The sequence below is a fragment of the Pteropus vampyrus genome, unplaced genomic scaffold (genome assembly GCF_000151845.1).
Source record: "Pteropus vampyrus isolate Shadow unplaced genomic scaffold, Pvam_2.0 Scaffold229, whole genome shotgun sequence".
Lineage (NCBI taxonomy): Eukaryota > Metazoa > Chordata > Mammalia > Chiroptera > Pteropodidae > Pteropus > Pteropus vampyrus.
In genome coordinates, this window is record NW_011889010.1 from 88,628 (window position 1) to 113,578 (window position 24,951).

General features: G+C 33.3%; 1 protein-coding gene across 1 annotated transcript in view; it reads left to right on the forward strand.

The window, feature by feature from the left end:
- The window catches only part of HMBOX1 (homeobox containing 1), a 153,414-nt gene that overhangs the window by 57,360 nt on the left and 71,103 nt on the right, over positions 1-24,951 (forward strand). The window contains exons 3-4 of the mRNA XM_023519668.1: positions 5,329-5,805; positions 12,823-12,908. Coding sequence (XP_023375436.1) covers positions 5,329-5,805; positions 12,823-12,908 — 563 coding nt within the window. The remainder of the gene's footprint in view (positions 1-5,328; positions 5,806-12,822; positions 12,909-24,951) is intronic.

Here is a 24,951-nt window from a genome sequence, read left to right on the forward strand (position 1 = left end):
GATGACTTTGAAATAAAAGTGGTTTTATTCATTATCAATGAATCAAAATGACATAAAATATTACATTGTTTCAGATACTGTGGACTCTTTAGTTCTAATACCAGCTTTAGGATGGATGCTTTTTAGTAGCAGGTTAAATTCATATAATTTACTTTAGTTTTATGCTATTATATAAAGTTTTTTTCTAATATAAAGAGTGCTGCTCTATACAGAGAGAGAGATTTGAAGAGTTATGCAGATTACTATCTGTTCTCATATAAATAGAATAAGAAAATATTGTGGGGGCACAAGAAAATAATTTTCCTCTCACCTTCTTCTAGCTGGCCTAATAATCAGATTAACAGAGACAGATTAACAGCACTACATGTCCAAAGTTTGTTATACTAATGTACCTTTCAGGGTGTCATAATGAGACCCAAATAGGCATTGAGCAGTTGAGGTTTATATACCATTTTATACAAGCGAGAAGGGGACTGGGGAGAGGGCAGAGGGATTTTGAGGGAGAAATAGGCAATTTACAGGTAGCCAAGAAAGAGTGTAACACATAGCAAACAAATTTCTGCTAGGCAACCTAGAGACAATGGGGGAGAATCCAGCAGAACAGATTTGTGCATAGATCCTTCCTGTCTACCATACTTAATTCATATTAGGCTAAGATGAAAATCCTAAATGAATGTGCTGAGTTTCCCTTCCTGAAGCATTACTATTGGACTTTCCTTAGGCAGGATAGGGGGAGAGTCAAAGGTTCTGAGTCTTTTGTTTCTTAATAAGCAGCTTAAAATCAGTATCCCAAAAGGCAAATTTGGGGGTGGCAAAACTTGGTTCCCTTCAATATGATGATTGGTTTGTGGTTTTTTTGTTTGTTTTTGGTCCATTTACTAAAACAGTTCTTGGAAGTCTCATTTATAAGGGCAGGTCAGTTTACAAAGCATTTTGAAAGCAGGAAGACTGAAGTTAGCAATGGACAGACCTATTTCATTTTTAAGGGACAAGAATAATGTATATAAATCCCAACTTGCTAAATTAATAAATTAAGGGGTAAATTATTTATATTATCAAAGGGATTCGGCAGCTACTTTTAAAAAGAACTTCCTAGGATTAAGGATTAGTATACAGTATTCTGCCTTTATCCACGGGGGATATATTCCAAGACCCCAGTGGATGCCTGAAACTGTGGATAGTATCAAACCCTATTTGTACTATGTTTCTTTCCTATACATATATACCTATGATAAATTTATAAATTAGGCTCAGTAAGAGATTAAGAATAATAACTAACAATAAAATAGAACAATTGTAACCATATACTATAAAAATAATTATGTGAGTGTGATCTCTCTCGGCAAATTAACATGAATTTCTTTTTCCTTCTTCATAATTTCATAAATACAAGATTTATTCTTACCATAGATCTTAGCATACAATTTTTTTCTTTCTTTCCTAAGTCAAGAACTTTTACCTTTTTACTTCAAGGAAGCACTTTACAGCTTCCCTTTGGTATCTCCCAATTGTTAGCATCAGTATTGTGCTTTGGGGCCATTATTAAGTCACATAAGTGTTACACAAGCACTGTGATGTGGTGACTGATCACCAAGTCAAATAGTGCATCAAATAGTGCATCTGATCAGCAAGACACTCTTAAGTGACTGATGGGTGAGTAACAGTGTGGACGATTCACATCCCAGGTGGGATGCAGCAGGAGGGCACGAGATTTCATCATGCTACTCAGAATGGCACACAGTTTAAGACTCACAAACTATTTATTTCTGGAATTTTTCATTTAATATTTTGGGATCTTGATTGACTGCAGGTAACTGAAGTAGAAAGCAAAACCATGGACAGAAGTAGACGACTGTAATACTGAGCACTTGATAATGCAGACAGAGGGCTAGGAGTTAAAACAGAAACTAAGGTGTTTAGTGCCTCTTATAAGCCATTAGGAAAATGTTCATACAGTTTTTTTCCAGCAAACTTCAAGTATAATACACATACTGAAAAATGCACAAATCAGCAATGTACAATTTGGTGAATGTTCACAGCAGTGTACCTGTGCAACGTAACTAGCATGTCACATAGAACATTACCAACACTGCGTACGTAGCATTTTAATAATACATTGTTCGTGTTAAGCAAGGTATACAGTTCTTTTGAAGTTGATCAAGAGAAAAAGTAAATGAGCTACTCTGGCTGAAAGTTTTCTCTTTTGTCCTGACCAGGCAATAACATATTATAGGGGGATGGATCTATTAAGCTAACAAGAAAATAGAGTACAATTGTAACAGCTAAAGCATTTAGAATAGCTAATAATTGGAAACTCCAAATGTCTAAAACAGAATGAATAAACAAACCTGTGCTATATTCCTACAATGAAGTGCTACTCAGCAACAAATTACTGATACACACATCATAGATGAATCTCAAAAACTTTATGCTCAGCGAAAGAAGCCTTACATGAAAGAGTACACAGAAATTGCCTTTATATGATTTTCTAGAATAGGCGAATTTAATTCATGGTGGGAAAAAATCTAAACAGTTGTTGCCTTTGAGGAAAAGGGGCAGGAACTTCTGGAGTGATGGTAATGTTCTGTGTCTTCATGGGGATTTGAGTTTCACAGGTGTACATACTTCTCAGAACGCATAGAATGGTAAACAGGATTTGTGTGTTTTCTTTTTATATAAAATCGACCCCTAAAAAAACCTGAACAAATACTGAGTTCTAGTCAATGATATGCATGCAGAAGTATTTAGGGGGAAGTATGCGGATGTCTGTTAACTGATTTTGAAATGGATCAAAAAATAAGATGAATAGAGGGATGGATGCATAAGGGAATGGATAGATATGTGATAAAACAAGAAAAATGTTTAAGTGGTTAGTATATGGGTGATTGCTGTAAATTTATTTCAGCTTTTCTGTGTTTAAAATTTCTTATTATAAAATATTGGAGGAAAAAACCTAGGTCATCAAGAATGTAACAATCATGAAAATAGGACCTTTATGATAGATAGCAAGTTACAAATGAGTATTGGAAGACAGCAGAAGATAATGTGTATCGGTGTAAGGTAGATATCGTGGCCCATGGGCACAAATGCCCTACAACATGTTATTTGGTGTCCACACAATATGTTTGTTTTTATTTTTAATGAGCCTGTCTCTAAAACTAGAATGATTTCACATAATTTTAGGTTTCTGCCTGCTTATTTTTAAAAGGATTTGAAAAACAAAAATCAGTGAAATAGAAGAGAATCCAAAGGTTAGATAGATACAATTTATGTAGAAATTTTGTCTATGATAAAGGTGGTGTTTCAGATCACAGGAAAAGAGACATATTACTCAACAAAGCATATAGGACAATCAACTATCCTTTTGGGAAAAAAACTAAAGCTCAGATCCTTTCACACTCATTAAGTAAATATAAATTCTAGATGGAGCAAAGATTTTAAATATAAAATATATTACTAGAATCCCTAGTCCATTAGTAGAGTGGTTTGATCTAAGTGGTTTTAACTGGAGACTTAAAAGAGTACAACAGTTTATGTCTCAAATCATATGATTCCAGTAAGTCCTGCCATATATTGGAAAGTAGAATGATATATGCTTTTGCAGCCAGTAATAGTTAGGTTTAAATTTTTTTTCCTGCTGCTTAATCAGGCTATTTGCAAGCTACAAAACCACTCTGAGCCATATAAAATTTTATTAAAAATCTACCACAAAGGGTTGTTGTGAGGATTAGATGAGATTACATTATATGAAACTCTTGCTCAGTGCTTTCCTAGATGTGAATGTATAAATTTTTAGTATATAGAGATGAAGAAACAGGTCTCCGATAGTTTAGGGGAACTGTCTCAGAGCAGAAGTTTACCTGTAAAGGATAAGAAAATGTCTTAACATGTATTCCATCAGCAGACACTTAAGTGAGAGCCTAGTACATGCCATGCATCCTATTTAGCACTAGAACTATAAAAATAAAAATAGAGGGAATTATACACTTTAAAAATCTTAAATAGGAAAGTTAGGTTTTATAAGAAAGGAATTTATCAAGAATTTTTATGATATCTGACAACTCCCTTAGCTTAATACAGTCATGGTCTGCTCAACTATGAGAATACATTCTGAGAAATGCATCATTAGGTGATTTCGTTATGTGAATATCATAGAGTGCACTTACCCAAACCTAGATGGTATAGCCTACTACACACCTAGGCTCTGTGGTTTTTGACGGGTTGCTCCTAGGCTGCAAGCTTGTACTGCATGTTAGTATACAGAACAACACAAGGCTAAATCAAACACAAGAGAAAAATGATACAATGGAGAGATGCGTTGAATAGGAGATGTGTGAGGCTACTGTCAACATAATGACATCTTGTTTCACAGCACACATTTTTTTTAGAGTACACTCTAAAATAATAAATAATATAGTAAATATGTACACCAGTAACATAGTTGTTTACTATTATTATTAAGTATTATGCCCTACACATAATTGCTATACTTTTATATGTGACTGATAGCAATCTAGGTTTGTTTACACCAGCATTACCACAAACCCTAGAGTAATGTGTTGCATTATGACATTACAATGGTTTTTATGATGGCTATGATTTCACTAGGTGATAGGAATTTTTCAGCTTCATTATAATCATGTGAGATCACCTTCATATGTCTTTGATTGAAACACATATGACTGTATTGTTGTTAACTCTGAAACATTTCCTGCTGTGCTACAGTATCTTGTGTTAGTTAAAGGAAACAATGTAGAAGCCATATCCTAAGAAAAATGGCTACAACCATGGAAGGTCCATTTCTCAGGATTTCAATTAACAGAATGCATTACAGAGATGAAATACAAAATTGCTAAGTGCTGGGTGAAGTGGTGCTTAATGCTGGGTGAAGTGGTGCTTAATAAGTTTTTTTATATATCTCTTTTCAATTTAAATATTTTTGCTGGTTATTAGTATTTGCTTGGGCTTAGCTTGTCAAATTATTTGTTTACACTAAATGAAGTTATAGAGTTCCTAGGCCAATTTTGCTACTATTTAGTAAAATAATACAAACTACTTTTCAGCAACTCTGTTAATACTCTAATGAAGAATAATAAATTTGAGATGGAAGAAAACATTTGTGCATAATCACATAGCTTGGGCTTAATACTTGTATGTACTTAATCTGTTGTTTGGTGTTACTGCCATAACTGAAATTTTGGTTTATTATAATACTAATAATCATTTTTAGTAAAGAAGTTGATGTAGAAATATTGCATCTTCTACTGAGCTCTTTGGTAGATACTATAAATAATAAGACTTTTTATTTATTTATTTTTTTTTTTTTAGTTTGTTGGAAACCATGTCTCACTATACAGATGAACCCAGATTTACCATAGAGCAGATAGATCTGCTTCAGCGCCTTCGGCGTACCGGAATGACTAAACACGAAATTCTCCATGCCTTGGAAACTCTGGACCGTCTTGATCAAGAGCATAGTGATAAGTTTGGAAGAAGGTCCAGCTATGGAGGAAGTTCATATGGGAACAGTACCAACAATGTTCCAGCATCGTCCTCTACAGCTACAGCTTCCACCCAAACCCAGCATTCTGGAATGTCCCCATCACCTAGCAACAGTTATGATACCTCCCCACAGCCTTGCACTACCAATCAGAATGGAAGGGAGAATAACGAGCGATTATCCACATCCAATGGAAAGATGTCACCAACTCGCTATCATGCAAATAGCATGGGTCAAAGGTCATACAGTTTTGAAGCCTCAGAAGAGGACCTAGATGTAGATGATAAAGTGGAGGAATTAATGAGGTTAGTGCTTTTGCTTATTCAGAGTCCCCAAAATGTCTGTGTTCTTAGATTGGTTTTGAGTAATAAGCTATATTTCAGTTATTTACCTACAAGAACTGTGATTTCCCCCTATTTTGGAGATGAAAGAAAATTTTCAAATTTTATGTTTTTAATTTAGAATATCTCTTCTCTACTTTAGCCCTTTCATTTTGCTATTTGATAAGCCTTTTCCATTCTTTCTGTTTATCAAAGCAAAGATTAGCCTCTCTTTTATGGCTCTACTTGCTAACATTTGAATTTTCAGCGATGTTAACAGACACATTCTAATTCTTAAATCCATTGTAAGTACTTTTTCTGAGGGATAAGGTGATTTTATCATGATGTGAAATACGTACAATCTTAATTTTTCCCTCCAACATACCAATTAACAAAATAATTTTAAACATCTATTATATAAAAAAGTAGTGTTCTTAGGAAGAAAAAGACATAGTTTCTATTCCTAAGAAGCTAAAGTTCTAATTTTAGCAAAAGATACCATACATATACATACATATATATATATGTATGTATATGTATGGTATCTATTGCTTGTAAGGAATTCTGGACTGAATATATATTTACTGTTATCTATTACAAGATAAGTATAAGCACTTAGAGTTTGGAAGGAGTTTGAAACACTGAGAAAAGAAAGAGGCGTCCACTTCCAACATGGGTAATTAGGAACGGCTTCACACTGGGCCTGGGGACACTTTGAGGGCAGCAGCCATGTGTGTTTGGAGGTTTTGTTTTCAGGATCTGAACTGACCTTCATACGTGGTAAGGGTGTAATATGTTAAGTGAATCGATGAATTTAAGCTAAACCTTAAAAATAGCTTCTGTTTTGAGATATAGGAACCTTATTTAAAGTTAAGAGAATAGTAAAAGGTAGAAAAGGCATGTTTTGTCTTATAAGGACTGCAGATGGGCTAGGCTGTGGTAATAAGAACAGTACATTAAGTGGTAGTACAGGTTTTGGAAGATTTGCATTCCATACAAATAGTTTATGTTTAAGATGATTGGAGTTAAGGTGTTTTTACAGGTCTTTAGGAATAGAGATGATAAAAGCATTGTTTTCAGTAGATTATCACTACAGGCATACCTTATTTTATTGTGCTTCACTTTATTACACTTCGCAGATATTGTGTTTCCATCAACATCGAGGCAAGACCCTCTACCAACAAAAAGATTATGAGTCACTGAAGGCTCAGATGATGGTTAGCATTTTTTAGCAGTAAAGCATTTTTTAATTAAGGTATGTACATATTTTTAGACATAATGCTATTGCACACTTAATATACTATGTAGTATAGTGTAAACGTGACTGTTACATGCACTGAGAAATCAAAACATTCATGTAACTCGCTTTATTGCGATATTTGCTTCATTGCAGTGGTCTGGAAGCGAGCCTGCAATATCTCTGAGGTATGCCTATACTATAGTAGGGAGGAAGGGCTGCAGATCGATTAGTTACAGTACATAATGGAAGAAACTGTAGCAGGAATTTGTCAGAAATAAAATTAAAATGTATAATTATGAGTTATAGTTCTTCCTAAAGGTTTTAAGGTTTGAAGATAGTATAATGGTGACTTAATGTTGCCATAAGGAAAATCTGTCCTGTAGTATCACAATGGTGTAATATCTAAAAAAAAAACTCCAAAAAACAAAAAAAAAACTCTTGAATTTATTTTCAGGATGGAACTGCTTGTAAGGAATTCTGGACTGAATGGACTATTGTATCTAGATTCCAATGTAATTCCTGTAATAAATAGTTTTATAGAACAGTCACAGGACCTTATTATTTTAGGCTTTTAAAACTTAAAAATATACAAGATCAATTTGCCTTTGAATTTATTTCACTTGTTACACCAGCTAGCTGAAGTTCAGATGTTCCTGTGGAATTTAACATATATATAAAATTGTCAAAATTAAGAGAGAGAACCATTTGGGCAAATAAAAGTTACTTCAGTCATTGAAATATAAAAAGGTTAGCTTTTAATTACCCTGAGAAGAGAGCATATCAACAGTCAAATTTGTTAGGATGCTAGCCTGTTTTTTGTTGTTGTTGCTGTTGTTAATCAGTCTTAATAAGCTTTTAACATAACATTAATCCCCAAATGTGTATTAGACTAACAAGAAGTTGGGGAAAACTTTCTTTTTAACAAAAAAAGCCTCTGGAAGATTGGCCAGGGTCTAAAACTGGACCATTCGCTCTTAGGCTGACATAATATTATAATTAAACTATGTCCTCAAAATAAATAGAAAATCTATTTAGCAGTGACTAAGATTTGTACTTAAATCCTGCAGTTACATACATTCAAGGCTCATCGTTGTTAATATTTCATTTATATAGTGCCACTTGTTGCGTAGTTAAGGACACTTTATCTTCTTCCTTTTCTATGCCTCTTTCTTAGAACAACTACTTTGATCGCCTCTAATCATCTAGGGGTTTCATTGGACCGTCTGGCTCTCTGGTCTTCTGCCATCGTGCCCTCACTCACACCTGCATTCCTCTTTTGTGCCCACCTCTCATTTTTCTCAAGTTTGCAGATAATAAGAATCCTTAGATCGGAGGGAGAAGTTTGTTGTATGACCGTCCTTACTTTTAATCATTACAACCATTCTGTAAGATGGAACAGAGAAATTGAGATTCACAAAAATTAAATAATTGGCTCAAGAAAGCTTATGAAATGGCAGAGCCTGAATTCTAACCCATGTCTTTATTACTGAATTGTCACTGTTAACTATTGCCTCTGTAAATAAAGATTTTATGTTTGTATATCTCAATAAGATTTTGAACAGTGGTTAATGTAACTCAAGACAAAGTGTGAATATCTTAATGGGCTAACCATCCCCGAAACCCCCATGATATTTGCCATTTCAAATCAATTGCTTACCCAGTGAATTTTTACTTGGTGGAATGTTAAGAGAAACTTTTTAGCCATAGATCTGAGTGTCTTATGCCCATGGAAGGCTATATTGCCCTTGCTGATAACTGAACACTGTGGGATATTGTAGTGGGTTGAATTTGATGGTTTCTAGGTGGAGAGAATGGCTATCTGAATGCCTTCCTGCCTCCTTTTCTTCATGTATCATATATAATTCACATCTTGCATCTTCACATTGCCCAACTTCCAGGGCACTCAATCATCAGATATATTTTTCAAATCTCATAACCTATTTGAATCTACACACTTAACTTTTAGTAATTTAGGGTACATAAAGAAGAGATAAGACCAGATCAGAAACAACTGTAATACAGAATAGCATATAACATATTAGCATGTGGGAAGTAAAATTGAAATGTTAAAGTACTCTTGGAAGAAGAGATCTTTTTTTAGGTCTGAGGATCAAGGAAAACTCTGCATAGATGACAATCAAATTCTGTCTTCAAAAAGGGTGATTTCATGAAGAGATGTTATTGTTTAACTCATCTAGATATTTAGAAAGGTGTATGGATAACAATGGAAAGTTTAGCAAGTTATAAATATAATGGCAATGAAAGGTGTAAAGGTAGAATTTTATCTTCATGTGGAAATCACCCAAATGGGTGAATCCAGCATGGCTATGATTTGGAAAAGGCAGTAGGAGGAGATGATGTTGATGGACTTCAAGTGGTTAGATGCAAATAGAGTGGTCACTCATCTTGTAAGTAAGCTATGGAAGTAAGCTTGTAATCAAAGCTATGCATTTGACTTTGGTTCCATAAGACTTAAGGAGTAGAAATTATGAGGAGTGTGAGATTTTTTAAGCGAGGGGAGAAAAAGGGATTCATTTTCCTCAAAGAGGATGTCAAATTTCAGATGAAGAGAAGAAGTGAGGAGTGGGAGAAAATGAGAGAATTAGATTTGGAGTAAACGGAGTTTTTACACCAAGAAACTGGTGATTTCACAGGATACAATGTATACAGTAGGAGAGGCAGGTTGTTAAAGGAGGCGGAATGAGAAGAGAATGAGGGAGAATGTGTGAAAGTTTAAAGAACAAAGTCAACCCCATAGAATGGAAGTCTTTGAATTGGACACAGTGAACGTTGAGTGCTATTGCTATTTTGAAAGTACCTAGTAAAACCAACTGAATGCCACATCACTGCTTGTGTCTAAAATGACTCTAGAAGTGTTTCCATAGTATATACTTTAAAGTACTCAATACAGATGTTTGCTTCAATCTTAATATAGTTATAGCAGATCACTTGTTTCTTTTTTCCATGGGATTCTTTCTAGGCTTTTAGAAAGTAATAGTCATTGTTTATGTAGTTCTTTTACAGTTCCAAAAAATTTTACATTGAAGTATTTTTTATTATGTATTATGTACACACACACACACACACACACACATTTAGTATTAAATTTCATTAATTTTAATTTCAGTGCTTGGAGAAGAAAATTAAAAGCCTTGTGACGGAGGTATTAATGTTCTCATGTTTACTAGGTGATGAAACCAGAGTCCAGGTTTATTAAATGACTTGCCCAAGTGCATCCTTATCTTTTACAAGTCTTATATTTTTCTTCAATATAGAAAAGCTTCTCTCTGGTAAAGCAGTTGAGTAAAGAGATTTTTTTTTTTTTTTAACTCATAGTGGGTACTTAGAAAGTTGCCAAGTATCTAAAAACATAGTCTGTTAGAGGCTAAAAGAATTGCTGCTGTTTTGCAGACTTTTTGGGGTCCCCTCTGTCTTGCTGCTGTCCTTGATAATATCATACTGCAAGGCTGTGAATAATTCACAAACTGGATATTCCCTATTGTAATAATTATCTCCTCTGTATGATTTTGTATCTACTCTAGGTGAATTTGATTGAAAATAATTGTTTTAAATTTCAATTTAAATTGGTAGTCAAGAAAATAGCATTTAATCATTTTCCCCACAAAGGCACAGTTTTTATTTAACCTTAATAAATGCTCTCTTAACTCAGGTTTATTTCCTAGAAGGACATTCAATACATCGAAATGCAGTCTTTATTTAAAATTTTTCATGTTAATTTTGCAGCTCTGTCAGAAACCAAATGATTTGGTTGTTTTATGTTTATCAGCCAATTGAAATAGTACTGAAGTTATCTCTTGCTCAAATGATTAGTGATGGATTTTGAGAGCTATTTAGTCTACATTACCTATATTTTACTCAGCAGTTTATTATTTTGTTCGACTTTAAAATGTATTTATTTTTGCCTTTTGCTTTCAAATACACACTTTTAAAATAAAATGAGAATGCATCTTTTTAAAGGAAATATGTCAGATATAAACAAGCATTTTAGAAGGAGGTTAGCCTGTATCTAGATCAGAAGCTAGATCCGTATGAGAAATTTTAGATATTGGATTAGGTGGCTGACTATTTTCTTCCTTTAGGAATCTTTTTGATTAGGATTTCCAACCAGTAGATCAGGAATATATTGTAAAACTCTAGATGGAAGCTGTCCCGGCTATCACCTCTCTGCCCTTTTCCGGAATTCCTGACAAGGAATGTGGAAATCCACTAATAGTGTATAGCCAGCCCATCCTCACCAAGGGGCCGAAGTATCTGCTCCAAATTAAATCACAACTGATTCTTTTCGGATAGGATGCTTTTCTTCCCTTTCTCCAAATAGTCTTTAGAGAGACTTTATTCCTCTTTATAGGAATAAAGAGTTTGTGGTTCATTCACAAAACAATTGGTAAAGATTTCATGACCCCTTTGTCTCAGATTAGGGTCTGTAAACTTTTTCTTTAAAGGGCCAGATGGTAATCGTTTTAGACTTAGTGGTCAAGAAGCAAAATTAAGGATATAATATAGATACTTATATACAAGAGAGAAAACAAACAGGCACAAATTTTTATTGACAAATTCAATATAGAATAATAATAATTAAATATAATTTAAAAAATACAAGCCTGCTAGTGAGAATAGAATTAGGGAGGGGATAATATTTTGCTTTAAATTGTGTTTAAAGATAGTGTTCCCTGCTGTCAGATTGACTGCAAATGTTCAACCGTGGAAACTATTCTTAGCTCACAGGTTGTATAAAGATGGGTGGGAGATCTTTGCTGTTCCTGTATTGGATCATTAGTTACCACTCTTCTGTGTTGCTTTTGGGCTTGAACAAACATCAATGCTCTGTTCATGTAATTTTTTTGAACATAAAGCATTCAAATTGGTCAGTTTTAAGTATAATTTAAATACTTTTTTTCTGGTGGAGAAACAAATCTTGCCCTTCATTGTCATTCTAGTGAATGTCTAATCTTTAGAGAAAATGTTTGAATTTTTAAATAACAAAAATTTATAAGACATCTAAGTGGAGGAAAAATTAGGTCTATAAGATGTAATTCCAAGGACACAGAAAATAGTATAATTTTAAGTATGAATTTTTCTGTACATTACATGTAATAAGAAATTAATAATTGCCTTTTTGTATTAAAATTTTATATGCAACTCATCCCATTTAACATTGTTTTGGTTTATACAGGAAAAGAAGGCAAATCAAAAGGCAAAGCCATTCTTAAAATGGCTACTATTTTAGCAGTTGTGAGAATGATGGTGATTTCTCTGCCTTTACCAAAGGTTTTAAAAGGAACTGCACATTATTTATGCAGTTGAATAGTTAACATGTGAACCCACAGTCTGCTCACGACTGATTTTTTGTTGTTGTTGTTGCTTTTTATTTTTCTAGGGTTTCTGTCTGTGTAAGATATATTCATTCCCCAGTAATGAAACTTTGTGTATACCATATGGCAGCCTTGTTCCTAATGTGAATTATACACAGCATGCGATTAACCATCCTCTGGTATGAAACTTATATCTACTGTGGCATTCACTAAAGCGTCTGTCTGAATGGTGTGGTGTTTTAGGACTTGAATATTTGGTGTTTCTTGGTTTGTTTTAATTTCATGTTTCACACAAGCTGGTCTGTATATCTTTATTTTTGTGTCCTTTCTTTCTATGTTCTCCCCACCTCTCTGCTTCACCTTTCTTAGCAAAGATGAGGATTTCTACCTTCAACATACATTGTTGGTCTTGTCTTCTGTTTTTGTTAGGAGGGACAGCAGTGTGATAAAAGAGGAAATCAAAGCCTTTCTTGCCAATCGGAGGATTTCCCAAGCAGTTGTTGCACAGGTAACAGGTAAGAGCTGAAGAGCCCTTTATTCTGGAATCATGTCTAGTCTCTGCCTTCTGGTGCAGATGTTGGATTATTGCTTGCATTTCTGCATTGCAGTGCAGATCTGTCAACTTAGGCATAATAATGTATGCCTGTGATTTAAAACCCATTGTCTCCAATATCATGGAACTTCTCCAGTGATTTTTTTTAAACTTGTGCTAGTAAATTTTAATGGCATTTGTAAAAAGCACAAAATTCCCTATTTTATGGCTGAAAAAGGGTTCTCTGGTTTTCTTGTAATTGTGACAGAGCTCATGACACATGCACATCCAACTGCTATCTACATTTCATATATTTAAAAGCTTTGCGGTCCTCCAAATCTAATCCTAGATTTTACCAATTACAAAATGATTCATGAGAGTAAAGGAAGTTGTGTTTTTTTAACCACTTTTCTGTATGTGAAAGCTTTCCTCAAACCATTACTGAGAAGATAAAAGGTACCATTGTCTTCTCTTCGTTCTTTATATCCCATCCCATTACCCACCCCACTGCAGCCCCATTCCAAGTATGTGGTGTATATGTGTCATTCTCTATTCAGATTGCATTTTTTATGAAGTTTTTAAATTTTAGAGTAGCATGTCTTTTCTTTGTTGGTACATAGTCTCCTTTCCTTGGATATCAATGATTTATAAAGTCAACTATTCCTTAGTTATTAAAGGAACTCTTTCAGCTGCATTTTATAGTTGATAACATCATTGAATGTTGTACATTGATAAGAAAATTAATTCGTTCCGTCTCCCCCCTTTTTTTTTAACATGGCACTAGCAGCTATGTGACTTTAGACTTTTCGGTTTCTGTGCCTCAATTTCTTACCTCTACAATGAAATAGTTGGATCTAATCTTCAACAGAGCCTTGCAGTTTTGATATTATTTCTGTTCTCTAGATATATTGAGGATAATTTAACCTAAAAGATTGTTATTGACCATTAATTTGGTTAAAAATGAAACTTGAGATTTCAGAAGTCTTAAATTTTGTTTCAAGAATCTAAGGTAGCCAATCTTAATATGTGTGTGCATAATGTATAACCCTAGTAATAATATTTTTTAAATGACAGCTCTGTTCATGGTAAAAAACTTTAATCAAAGGCATATTCTTTTGTATAGAAATCTTAAACAGAAGGATAGTGTGAATTTAATTGTTGTAATCTTCAGGTGTTTTTCAGTAGGATACTGAGAATGTTACTTTTATTTTCAAAGATTAAGGTGTGGTGCTAAGGGCACAGTTAGGGCAGGTTAAATGAGTTTTACCAAAAGCCACTGATAGATGCTATGAACAGATGGAGTGTTGTCTTTCAAGGTTTTTACTTCAGCCCCCAAGATTAGAAGCAATAGTATCTTCTAGTTTGCCAGCCTGAAAAGAATGACAAAATTGTAGTGTAATAGAACAACATTATTAAGTTGATTCTGTCCAGGTGGAAATATTTCTGAGTATCTTGAATACCCTGAATCTTGAATCATCTTAGACTTTTAGTAGCTTTTGAAACTGATCCAATATTGATGCAAATTATAATATTTTTAAAAGGAATTTCTTAGGCATATCTAAGAGCATTAGATATACCATAATGGATTAAACATAGTACATCACATTGTCTTTTTGGAAAGGGAAACTGAAAGATGTTTTAGCATCTTGCTATTCAAAATGAAGTCCGTGGAAGAGCAGTATTGAGAGCTTCTTAGAAATGTAAAGATACAGAACACCACCCTGAACTTAGTGAATCAGAATTTACAGTTTAACCAGGTCCCCAGGTGATTTGGGTTTGAGAAGTACTATTCTAGGAAACTAGTAAGCTTTCCTGACACGGACTTCAATGGGTCAACACTGTTTAACGGTGCCCCACTCAGTAATAGTCATCATGATGCCATCTCCTGTTTTTGAAAGCAAGAGTTTAAAACATTTTTACACATTTATTGTATGTTATATCACATGGACCTTTCTTTTGCTATTGTAATCATAGGATTTGGTACTGTTAAAAACTTCTTCCTCCTTGTCAGCCTTATTTTAACTTATTCCTCCTCCTGTTCATTCCTACAACAAAAGCTTGGGTTCATTTTCCCTTGGTCAGATATCTTTCATGGTTCTGCATCTGAAAAATGAATTGAAATTCCTTATAATTTGACTCCAGCCTCTTTTTATTGTCATCTTCTATTCAGTTTACACTCTAACTGAATTCAGCTACTCATCATTTCCAGAATTTGCTTACTTGGATGCTTACAAATCATTGTTTGTGCCCAGCATGCTTTTCATCTCCTCACCCAGCCTTATCAGTTCCTTTTTTTCAAGATTGCAGCAGTTACTGTCCTCATTCCACCTTCTTTGATCACTTTAGCTCATGTGGACCTCTCTTTTTTCTGAAATTAATTAGACTTAGTTCACCACCCTGAAGTACTAAACCTCATTTCAGTTACGCATTTTAGAGTAATGTTCTTTAAAAGCAGTTATCTTTCTTATGCATCCCCAGAGTCTAGCATTGTACATGCTCTCTGAAGATGCATGTTTACCCAGCTGCCTTGTAGTGCTGCCTTAGGATAAAGCGAGTGTAGGTGAAGCTAACAAAAGCTATACATGTGAAAATTTGTCCAATATGCCTTCGCCCAGTAATGGGCGAAATTTACTTGATGAACAAATGCTGCATGAATTTCTGCCCTTAAGGAACTCGCAGTTTTCTTTTATCTGTTTCATTTAAATTATTTGCATAAGGCAGGAGATTGAGGATGATTTATAACCAGATTGCTTCAATGTCCCATTGGTCAATGGGACATTCTAAATTCATGTATTTCTTAAATATTATTATGTTACATTTTCATCCAACCTGTCCAGTCATCAAGCTAAATTCAGAGGCAGGACTTTTCATTACAGAAAAGAGATTGAATTAGAACCACTGTAAAGCCTAGCCCTTGTTATTGGCCTACTTGGGATAGGGTAGCCTGAGTAAGGCAGCCTCCTAGGCATCCAGGGCCTACTCACCAGAGTACCTGATGAGTAGTACATAGGCACATTTTTCTGTATTTAAACAAATTAGTTGAGTATATCTTAGAAGAATATCTACCTGATCAAGTCTACCCCAAAATAAAGTTGTAGATATGATACTTCAGAATCTCTGTTCTGTAATAGAGTTTCTTAAAGTCAGGTAAGTTCAACTCTAATGTGTGAAATAATGAAATAAATCAACCCTGAGATAAAAAAGAGAACAAGCGATGCATAACAAAAGAAAATGCTAAATAAAAAAAAGTGTAGTGAGGTGCAAAATCATAACACATGTGCTTGTTCCAGAAACAAATACAGAGGCTTCTTTTTATAGATTCAGAGGATTTCTATAATAAGATAAACAAGAAGTTCATGGGTGGGGTCTGTATAAATAATATCCTACTGATAGGAAAAATGACAGTATAAACAGGATATAATGGCAGTGCCTGCTGAATTTCCCAGCATGTTATTTGTAGCTTTTTTTACAGAGTCACAGCTGTTCTCACCAATGGTGGGTTTTTACCTCTGTAAGAGGTTGAGCAAGAGTCTAAATTCTCACTAACAATTGTGGGGTGGGGAGCATAGCTTCTGCTTTAGTAATAAACATGTGTATTTTATATTCACTTTCAGGGTAAAACATTTTCTTTGGCTGCTAGAATTCTTAAAATATAATTTTCCTTTTAAATGACTTCGGAAAAACCGAGTGGGTTGAATAAATGAGTAAATGGGCAGAGCTTGAGCAAGTGCTTATCAGCCAAAGAAATATACTAATTGGATTTATATCCTCTTAAAAAATAAATGGAAGAAGAAAAAAATTAGCATTTCTGAATTTTAAGAAATTTATCACAATTTTGTTTCCTTGAATAATAGCATAATGGGAAAGCGGCCGTTAAACTTTAGATTATTAAAGTTCTAGCCCTCTGTCATTAAATTGTGACCCTGGGCAAATCCATAGCTTCTTTGTGCCTCAGTTTCCTTATTTATAGATGATGGGCTTTGACCAAATATTTTCTAAGTATCTTTTCTAGCTGTCAAGTTCTATTCTGTTTTTAAACTATTGAGTACATTTAACAAGTATACATCTTACCCATATATAGTGACTCATTCCCAAAAGTAAGAATTTATGTAAACAAATTCTGACAGGTTTTAGAAATGTTCCAACTGTACTCAGACCACTTCCCTTCTTTTTATTTATCTTTAAAATGAAGGATCACAACAGTACATATTCAATTTAATTGTAATAATTTTTTTACGAAGGTGGTAATAATTTTTTTACGAAGGTATATGTCAATCCTCTCTCTAATCAGATAACTTCAGACCAGATACTAAAAACCACCTAAAGTGTCAATATACCTTTAAAAAAAAAACAAAATAGAATTCATATTTTAGAACAGTTTTAGGTTCACAGCAAAAGTGAGTGGAAAGTACAGAGAGTTTCCATATACTTCCTGTCCTCCACGCACGCACAGCCTCCCCTGCTATCAGCATGTGGTACATTTGTTATAATCTGTGAACCTACATTGACACATCATTATCACCCAAAGTCCATGGTTTACATTAGGTATAAATGGTTTCGTACATTCCAGGGCGTTTTGAAAAAAGTTTAATGACAAGTATCCACCATCATAATGTCACAGTATGATAACTAAAGTTTCACTACCTAAAAATCCTCTGTACTGCTTTTGTTCACCCCTCCCTCCCTCCCCCCAACCCCTGGCAACCACTGATCTTTTTACTGTCTCCATAGTTTCGCCTTTTCCAGAATGTAATATAGTATGTAGCCTTTTCAGGTTGACTTCTTTTTATAGATTCAGAGGATTTCTAAAATAAGATAAACAAGAACTTCATTCACTTAGCAATAAGCATTTACATTTCCTTAATGTCTTTTTGTGGTTTGATATCTCATTTCTTTTTAGCACTAAATAATATTCCATTGTCCAGATATACCACAGTTTATCCATTCACCCACTGAAGGTCATCTTGCTTGTTTCCAACTTTTGGCAGTTAGGAATAAAGTTACTATAAACAAGTAGAATTTATATCTATATTAGAAAAGCAGTGTTGATAGGGCATAAATCACAAAGGATGGAATTGCCCTTTTATAATACAACCAGATATAGTTATGCTTATTTAACAAGATATTATCAGTTCCTACCTAATAAATCTTATTAGTCTTATGCAGATCTCCAATTGGAAGGCTGTTATCTGCCTACAAAATAGGCAGATTTATACAATTTGTCTCCAAATTGAAGGGGTTTAAAGTTTTTGTTTATGTTAGGAGAAAACTTCTTTTCAAATCTTTGAATAGATTTAAATTACCAACAATATAAGTGTTTTTGCAGAGTGCATTTTAGGATTTTCTCTTGTTTTACAGGCTCTGGAGAATAAGAACAGATGGTGTCCTGTGGTTCAAAAAATTCTTTTTTATTTTATTTTTTTCCTATCTTCTGCAATTTGTTAGCAAATTATTTTCTTGTATACACAACACATAAGGTTACGTTTTTTGTTTTTTGTTTTTTTAATAGGAAAATATCTACTCTCTATATCTGAATACCCATATTTTTTTCATTTTGGTGATGACTAAGTGAAAACTTGAAGTGAAAATAATTTCAGAGGATACTTTTTATTGTAAGAAAATCAAGTTTCTCTAAGTCTCGAAATGCATTGTCCTATCAGGGCTTTCAGCACCTCAAACAAGTTATAAAGGGCTGTACATGTTTAGTGTAACAGTTGAAGGTTGGTTTTCAGTTATAAAACAAGATTTCTGTTTCCCCTGTATTTAAAGTAGAAACTATAATTAAATTTTTTTTTCTACCATAAGCTTTGACAGAAGTGACTTTTAAAGGTTAGGCACAGATGTAGTTTTTCCCCCTTTAGTAATTTTTATTTTTGTTTTCCCCAATTACAGTTTCCTAAGATTGCAGAAAAAAGTCTGTACGTAAAGCTTAATATATCTTCCACAGTTTTATGAAATATTTCTTATTATAAATTAATTATCCTCATATTTTTTTAAAAAAATGAGCAGAGATAAATGACAAAAAGAAGTACTACCCTAGTTGGAAATTCAGAAGGTTCAGCTGTGGTACATGTGACCCATCAGACAATATTATAAATAACTTACTGCAGAAGGAGGCTCTGAAGCAAATAAATACCATTTTTTGTAAACTATAGTTGTGGCCTTTTATGCATTAAGGAATTAATACTGTTAACTCTTGAAATATTCTCAGAGATAGGTCTTAATTCAATAGATTTGACATTAGTTATTACAAATAATTTATTCTGTCAGGAAGATGTACTAGATATAGAGTAATGTGTGGTTACTAACTTTAAGTAAGAAACCAAAGCTTGAACTAACCCAAACTAACCAAGCTTGAGGGCCTTGATATCTGAGAGGCCTATATTTTAAAACATCATTGAAATTCTCAGGCCTTTGAGAAAGCTTTTAATATCAGCATGTGTCAACTTCAGCTAAATTTGACTATCATTTGATCTTCACAGAATAAACTTGAGATATGCAAGGGAATGTGTTTTTTTGTTTTCAGTCATCTTCATTAGAGTTCTCTGAGTTGTACCAAATATATACAATGGTATAACGATTACCAAAATCAAGACAGAAAATATTTTCAGTATTTCAACAAGTTCTAGCATGCCTCTTTGCAGTCAAATACCTCTCTCCACTGCAGGTTCCTGGCAACCGCTGATCTGCATTCTGTCAGTATAGTTTTGCATTTTCTAGAATGTCATGTGACGGACTTTTTTCACTTAGTGTGGTACTTTTGAGTTCATTAGTGTTACATATATAAGTAATTCATAACTTTTAAATGCTGAATACTAGGCCATTGAATGGATATAACAAAATTTGTTTACCCCATTAATAAGTTGATGGACATTTGATTTGTTTCCAGGTTTTAGCTATTAAGAATTAAGCTCCTATGAACATTTGTCTACAACTTTTTGTGTGGACACAGTGTTTTGATTTCTCATACCTAGCAGTGGGATTGTGGGGTTATTGGTAAGTATATGATTAACATTTTAAGAAACGACCAAACTATTTTCCAAAGTGGCTATACCATTTTGCATTCCCACCAGCAATATATGAGATTTCCAATTGCTTTGCATTCTCTTCAGCACTTGGTATTTGTGCTTCTCTTTTAAGTTTAGCCATTCTAGTGCATATGTAATGGCATCTCAGTTTTATTTTGCAATTTCTAATGACTGATTATGTTTAGCATCTTTTCAGATGCTCATTTGCTATTCATGTATCATCTTTGGTGAAATGTCTGTCAGATCTTTTGCCCATTGTTTTTTAATCAGGTTGTTTGCCTTATTATTGATTACAAGAGTTGTATATATATTCTGAGTACGAGTCCTTAAATATGTGTATATACGGATATCTTGATCTAAGACTTTCTATTTCATTTTCTTAATATTGTCTTTCAAAGAGCAAATGCTTTTAATTTCAATGAAGTTATATATATATATCGTTTTTTTTCTTTATGGTTCATGCTTTTTGTGTCCTAAGAAAACTTGCCTTAATGAACTCTCAGAGATTTTGTTTTTCTTTTAGAAGTTTTATAGTTTCAGCGCATACATTTAGGTCTGTGAACCAGTTCAAGTTAATTTTTGTTTTATGAGGTAAGGGTTCTTTTTCCATATGGATGTCCAAATATTAGAGCACCATTTGTTGAAACTGTCAGGAGTGGTCAAGAGACAGGTCTTTTTCCATTCAGTTACATTGGCACCTTTGTCAAAAATCAATTGAATATGTATGTGTGGGTCTATTTCTGGGCTCTGTGTTGTGTTCCATTAGTCTTTATGTCTGTCTTTATACCATACAAAGCATAAGTTATTGATGGCTTATGGTAAGTAAGTATTGAAATCAGAAAGTATAATTACTTCCAACTTTGTTATTCTTTTTCTAGATTCCTTACAATATTCTAAGGGTTTTTTTGCATTAAGATATATACATTTTTAAATCAGCCTTTCACTTTCTACAAAAAAGCAATCTAGCTTTAGGAATTGAGCATTCCCATCCACAAAGATGGTATATTTCTCCATTTGTTTAGGTCTTCTTTATTATCTCTTAACTGTGTTAATAGTTTTTAGTGTACAGGTCTTGCACACATTTTCTTAAATTCATCTCTAAATATTTTATATTTTTTATACTATTATATTGGTACTATCTTTAATTTCAATTTTTAATTGTTTCTTATGTCATAGATAATTGATTTTGGTACACTGACCTTCTTTTCTATAACCTTGCTAAAGTCATTCATTTGCTTTAGTAACTTTTCTTTTTTGGTGAATTCTTAGGATTTTCTACATGGATGATCGTGTTATCTTTGTGTAACGTTTTTTATTTCTTTCTCCCCATGTGTAACGTTTTTTATTTCTTTTTCTTGCCTTATTGCACTGATTAAGACTACAAGTTAAATGTTGAATTTGATGATGAGAGCAGACATCCTTTTCTTTTTCCCAATCCTAGAGAGCAAGCAATCAAGCTTTCATCATTAAGTATGATCTTATCTGTAGGTTTTTCATAGGCACCCTTTATCAAGATGTCCTTCAAGGGAAGTTTCCTTCTATCTCTAGTTTCTGAAAATTTTTATCATGAATGTAGGTTGTAATTTGTCTAATGCTTTTTCTGCATATCTATTGAGATGACCGCATGATTTTTCTTTTTTAGTCTTGTTAATATGGTGAATTACATCGATTGATTTTCAGATGTTAAACAAGCCTTGCATTCTGGGGAAAACTCCACTGAATCATTATGTATTATTCTTTTTATATGATTTGATTCAATTTGCTGATATTCTCTTAAGAATTGTTGCATCTGTGTTCAGGTATTATTCTGAATTCGTTTTGTTTGTTTTTTCTAATCTTGTAACATCTTTGTCTAGTTTTGTTATCATAATAATGTGGCCTCTTAAGACAAGTTGGAAAGTATTTGCATCTCTTGTATTTCTAGAGGAATTGGTGTAGTATTGGTAATATTTCTTTCTTAAATATCTTTATTTTGAGACTGCTTTATTCTTATTATGTGGAATATTTTAAACTTGGTCACGACTTACTACCTACATCTAATCCTATAGGGCTAGTACTCTATACTAAAGCCAATAAAACAAACTACAGAGTAGTAGGGATTATTGGGCCTTTAATACCTTAAAGATTGCCAGTACTTTTCTACATGATTTTACCCTTGGCAGAAATATTTTTCTCTTGCCAGTTGCCTAAAATAGCAGGATTACAAACCACAAACCAAATTGAATTTGCTTTAGATAAAGCATTGGCCCTTCCCCTCTGCCCTAGTATGCCTGAGTAAAGAACATAGTTTTCACAAACGTAAACTATGAGATTTTGCTTCCCTTTCTGTAGTACTTTTAAAAATACTGAGTGACCTATCTCTAAATCTGTTCCCATGCAGATCCACAGACATTTTGGTTTTGAACACATTGATTTTAATTCACATGTCCAATATAACATTTCCCTAGGCTTGTTGTCATTGTTCTCGGTGAGAAACATAGGAAAAGGTTTTTAGAAACATTCTTAATGTGATATCTATTTAATATTGTGAGACACTTTAAGAACTAGAATATGCTATTTTCATAGAAGCATTTTTTCCTCTTTCGTTTTAAACATAAAGATTGTTGTGCTCAAGCTATTCATTCCATTGCTAATTATTTTTTGAAGGACATTTATTACCAGTTTGTCTTGATTTTTTTTCTTTAGGACATAAAGAGCCTCTTTGAAATGTTTGAGTGCTATGTGTTAAAATAATTATCATTATGCATAATAATATTTAGAACGATGTCTCTTAAACCATTTTTGCCAATTTTTTTTTTCTTAGTCTATTACTCAGCCTTATCATTATGCTAAATACCAACCAGAAGAGCATATAGCCCTCTAAATGGGTTGTAGGTGGCCAGTGGCTCTGCTTTTTACTACTGTGTACTTTGCTAGCTAAATCTCTCTTTTTAGAAGGTTTTTATTTATAGCCGTAATTTATTTTAACACTTACCAAGTGCTAGATGCTGTGCTAACTGTTTTATATATTTGAGAGTCAGGCGTTAACTTCTTCAGTTATAGATGAGAAAACTGAAGCTAAAGGAAATTCAGTCATTTGCCCATAGTCACATAGCTAATTGCTGTTTGCCTTGTTACAAAGCCAACATTTTGACATAGCGTTTCAGTATATAGAGGCAGTGCAGTACAGCGGTCAAGAGCAAGACTTTGAGGGTTCAAATGTGATTTCTATCACTAGTTACGTAACTTTGGGCAAGTCACTAAATGTCTTAATTTTCAGTTTCCTGTTTTGGAAAATGAGAATAATAATAATAACTACTTAACAGGTTTTTTGAGTAGATTAAATGAGTTTATATATTGTTTCTGGCATAGTGAGTCTATAGAAGTTTTTTTTTATTATTATTATCATTATTAACCATTATACACCTTGATGTTTGGCCAGCAATCATGTCCTCTTTGTCTCTTTCCAAAAATTGACTTCTGAAGCTGAGCTTACTGAGATTAAATGTGTTAACCATTATATTTCTCACCTTGGACCACTTAATAATGAACCATTAAAAATATATAGCACCCTCATGTTCATAGCAGCATGAGCATAATAGCCAAGATATGGAAATAACCAGTGTCCATTGATGTATGAATAATAGAATATTATGTAGCCATAAAAAAGAAGGAACCATTTGCAACAACTTGGACAGACCTTGAGGGCATTATGCTAGGTGAAATAACTCAGACAGAAAGACAAATACTATGTGATATCATTTATATGCAGAATTAAAAAAAAACAAACCCAGACTCATAGATATGGAGAACACATTGGTGGCTGTGAGAGTTGGGAGCTGTGGGGTGCGGGAAATGGGTGAAGGTGGCCAGTGGTACCAGCTTCTAGTTATAAGACGAATAAGTCTTGAGGATGTAATGTACAGCATGGTGACTCTAGTTAACATCACTAGATTGTATACTTGAAAGATGCTTAAGAGAGTAGACCTTCTCATCACAGAAAATTTCTTACTGTGGTGATGGACATTAACAAACCTGTTGTGGTAATCATTTCACAATATATACATACATCAAATTATGTTGTACATCTAAAACTAACAATAAAAAAAGTTCAAGATAGATCAGTGGATTTTAATGTAAGTGTGAAAAAATTTAGTGAATCGATTTCAGATTCAACATCACAGCTAATCTTTAAGAATCTATTACTTGTCAAGTTTTAGTGCAGTATCAGAATATCCACAATTATTGGAAAAGTTATTAAAATACTCCTTCCTTTTTCATCTTAAAAAATACTGCATAAACTTTATTTTGACATATGCATAGGAAACTTTCTTCACCATGACTCTAATTCCGTGGTTTGACATGCACAAAATTGCCTTAAAAATGTTGTTTATAATAATTATAGCTAATATCCTGAGCAGAGTTAATTATTCAAAAGGAAGGGAAATCAGTTGTGGTAATGATTGCACAACTCTTTGAATATACTAAAAACCATTGACTTGTACACTTTAAATGGATGAATTGTATTGTTTGCGAATTATATCTCAACGCAGTTTTTAAAAAGAGGAGAGAATAAATATAAACATCATTTTAATATACCTTCTGAACAGAATTAGTTCCCTAAAATGAAATTTAAAAATTTTCTATGCTTATTACTGAAATAAAAGTCTATAATTAAACTAAAAATAAAAAAATAAATAAAATGAAATACATGTTTACTTTTTATATTAGAAAATATATTCATACAGTTCAAATTTCAGAAGTACATAAAGGGTGTACAGTGCTAAATCTCTCTCCTTTTTTCTCTCTTAGCCATAGCCTCTTTTCCAGAAGAGTCTAATGTTAACAGTTTCTGCAGATATTTTATGCATTTATGAGCAAATAAATATATCTATAGTTCTTTTCTCTCTCTTTTTTTTTTTTTTTGCTAAATAGATGATATGCTACATACACTATCCTGCACCAAGCTTCTCTAACTTGAAAATTATTCCACATCAGTACATAAAGAGTATTAACACT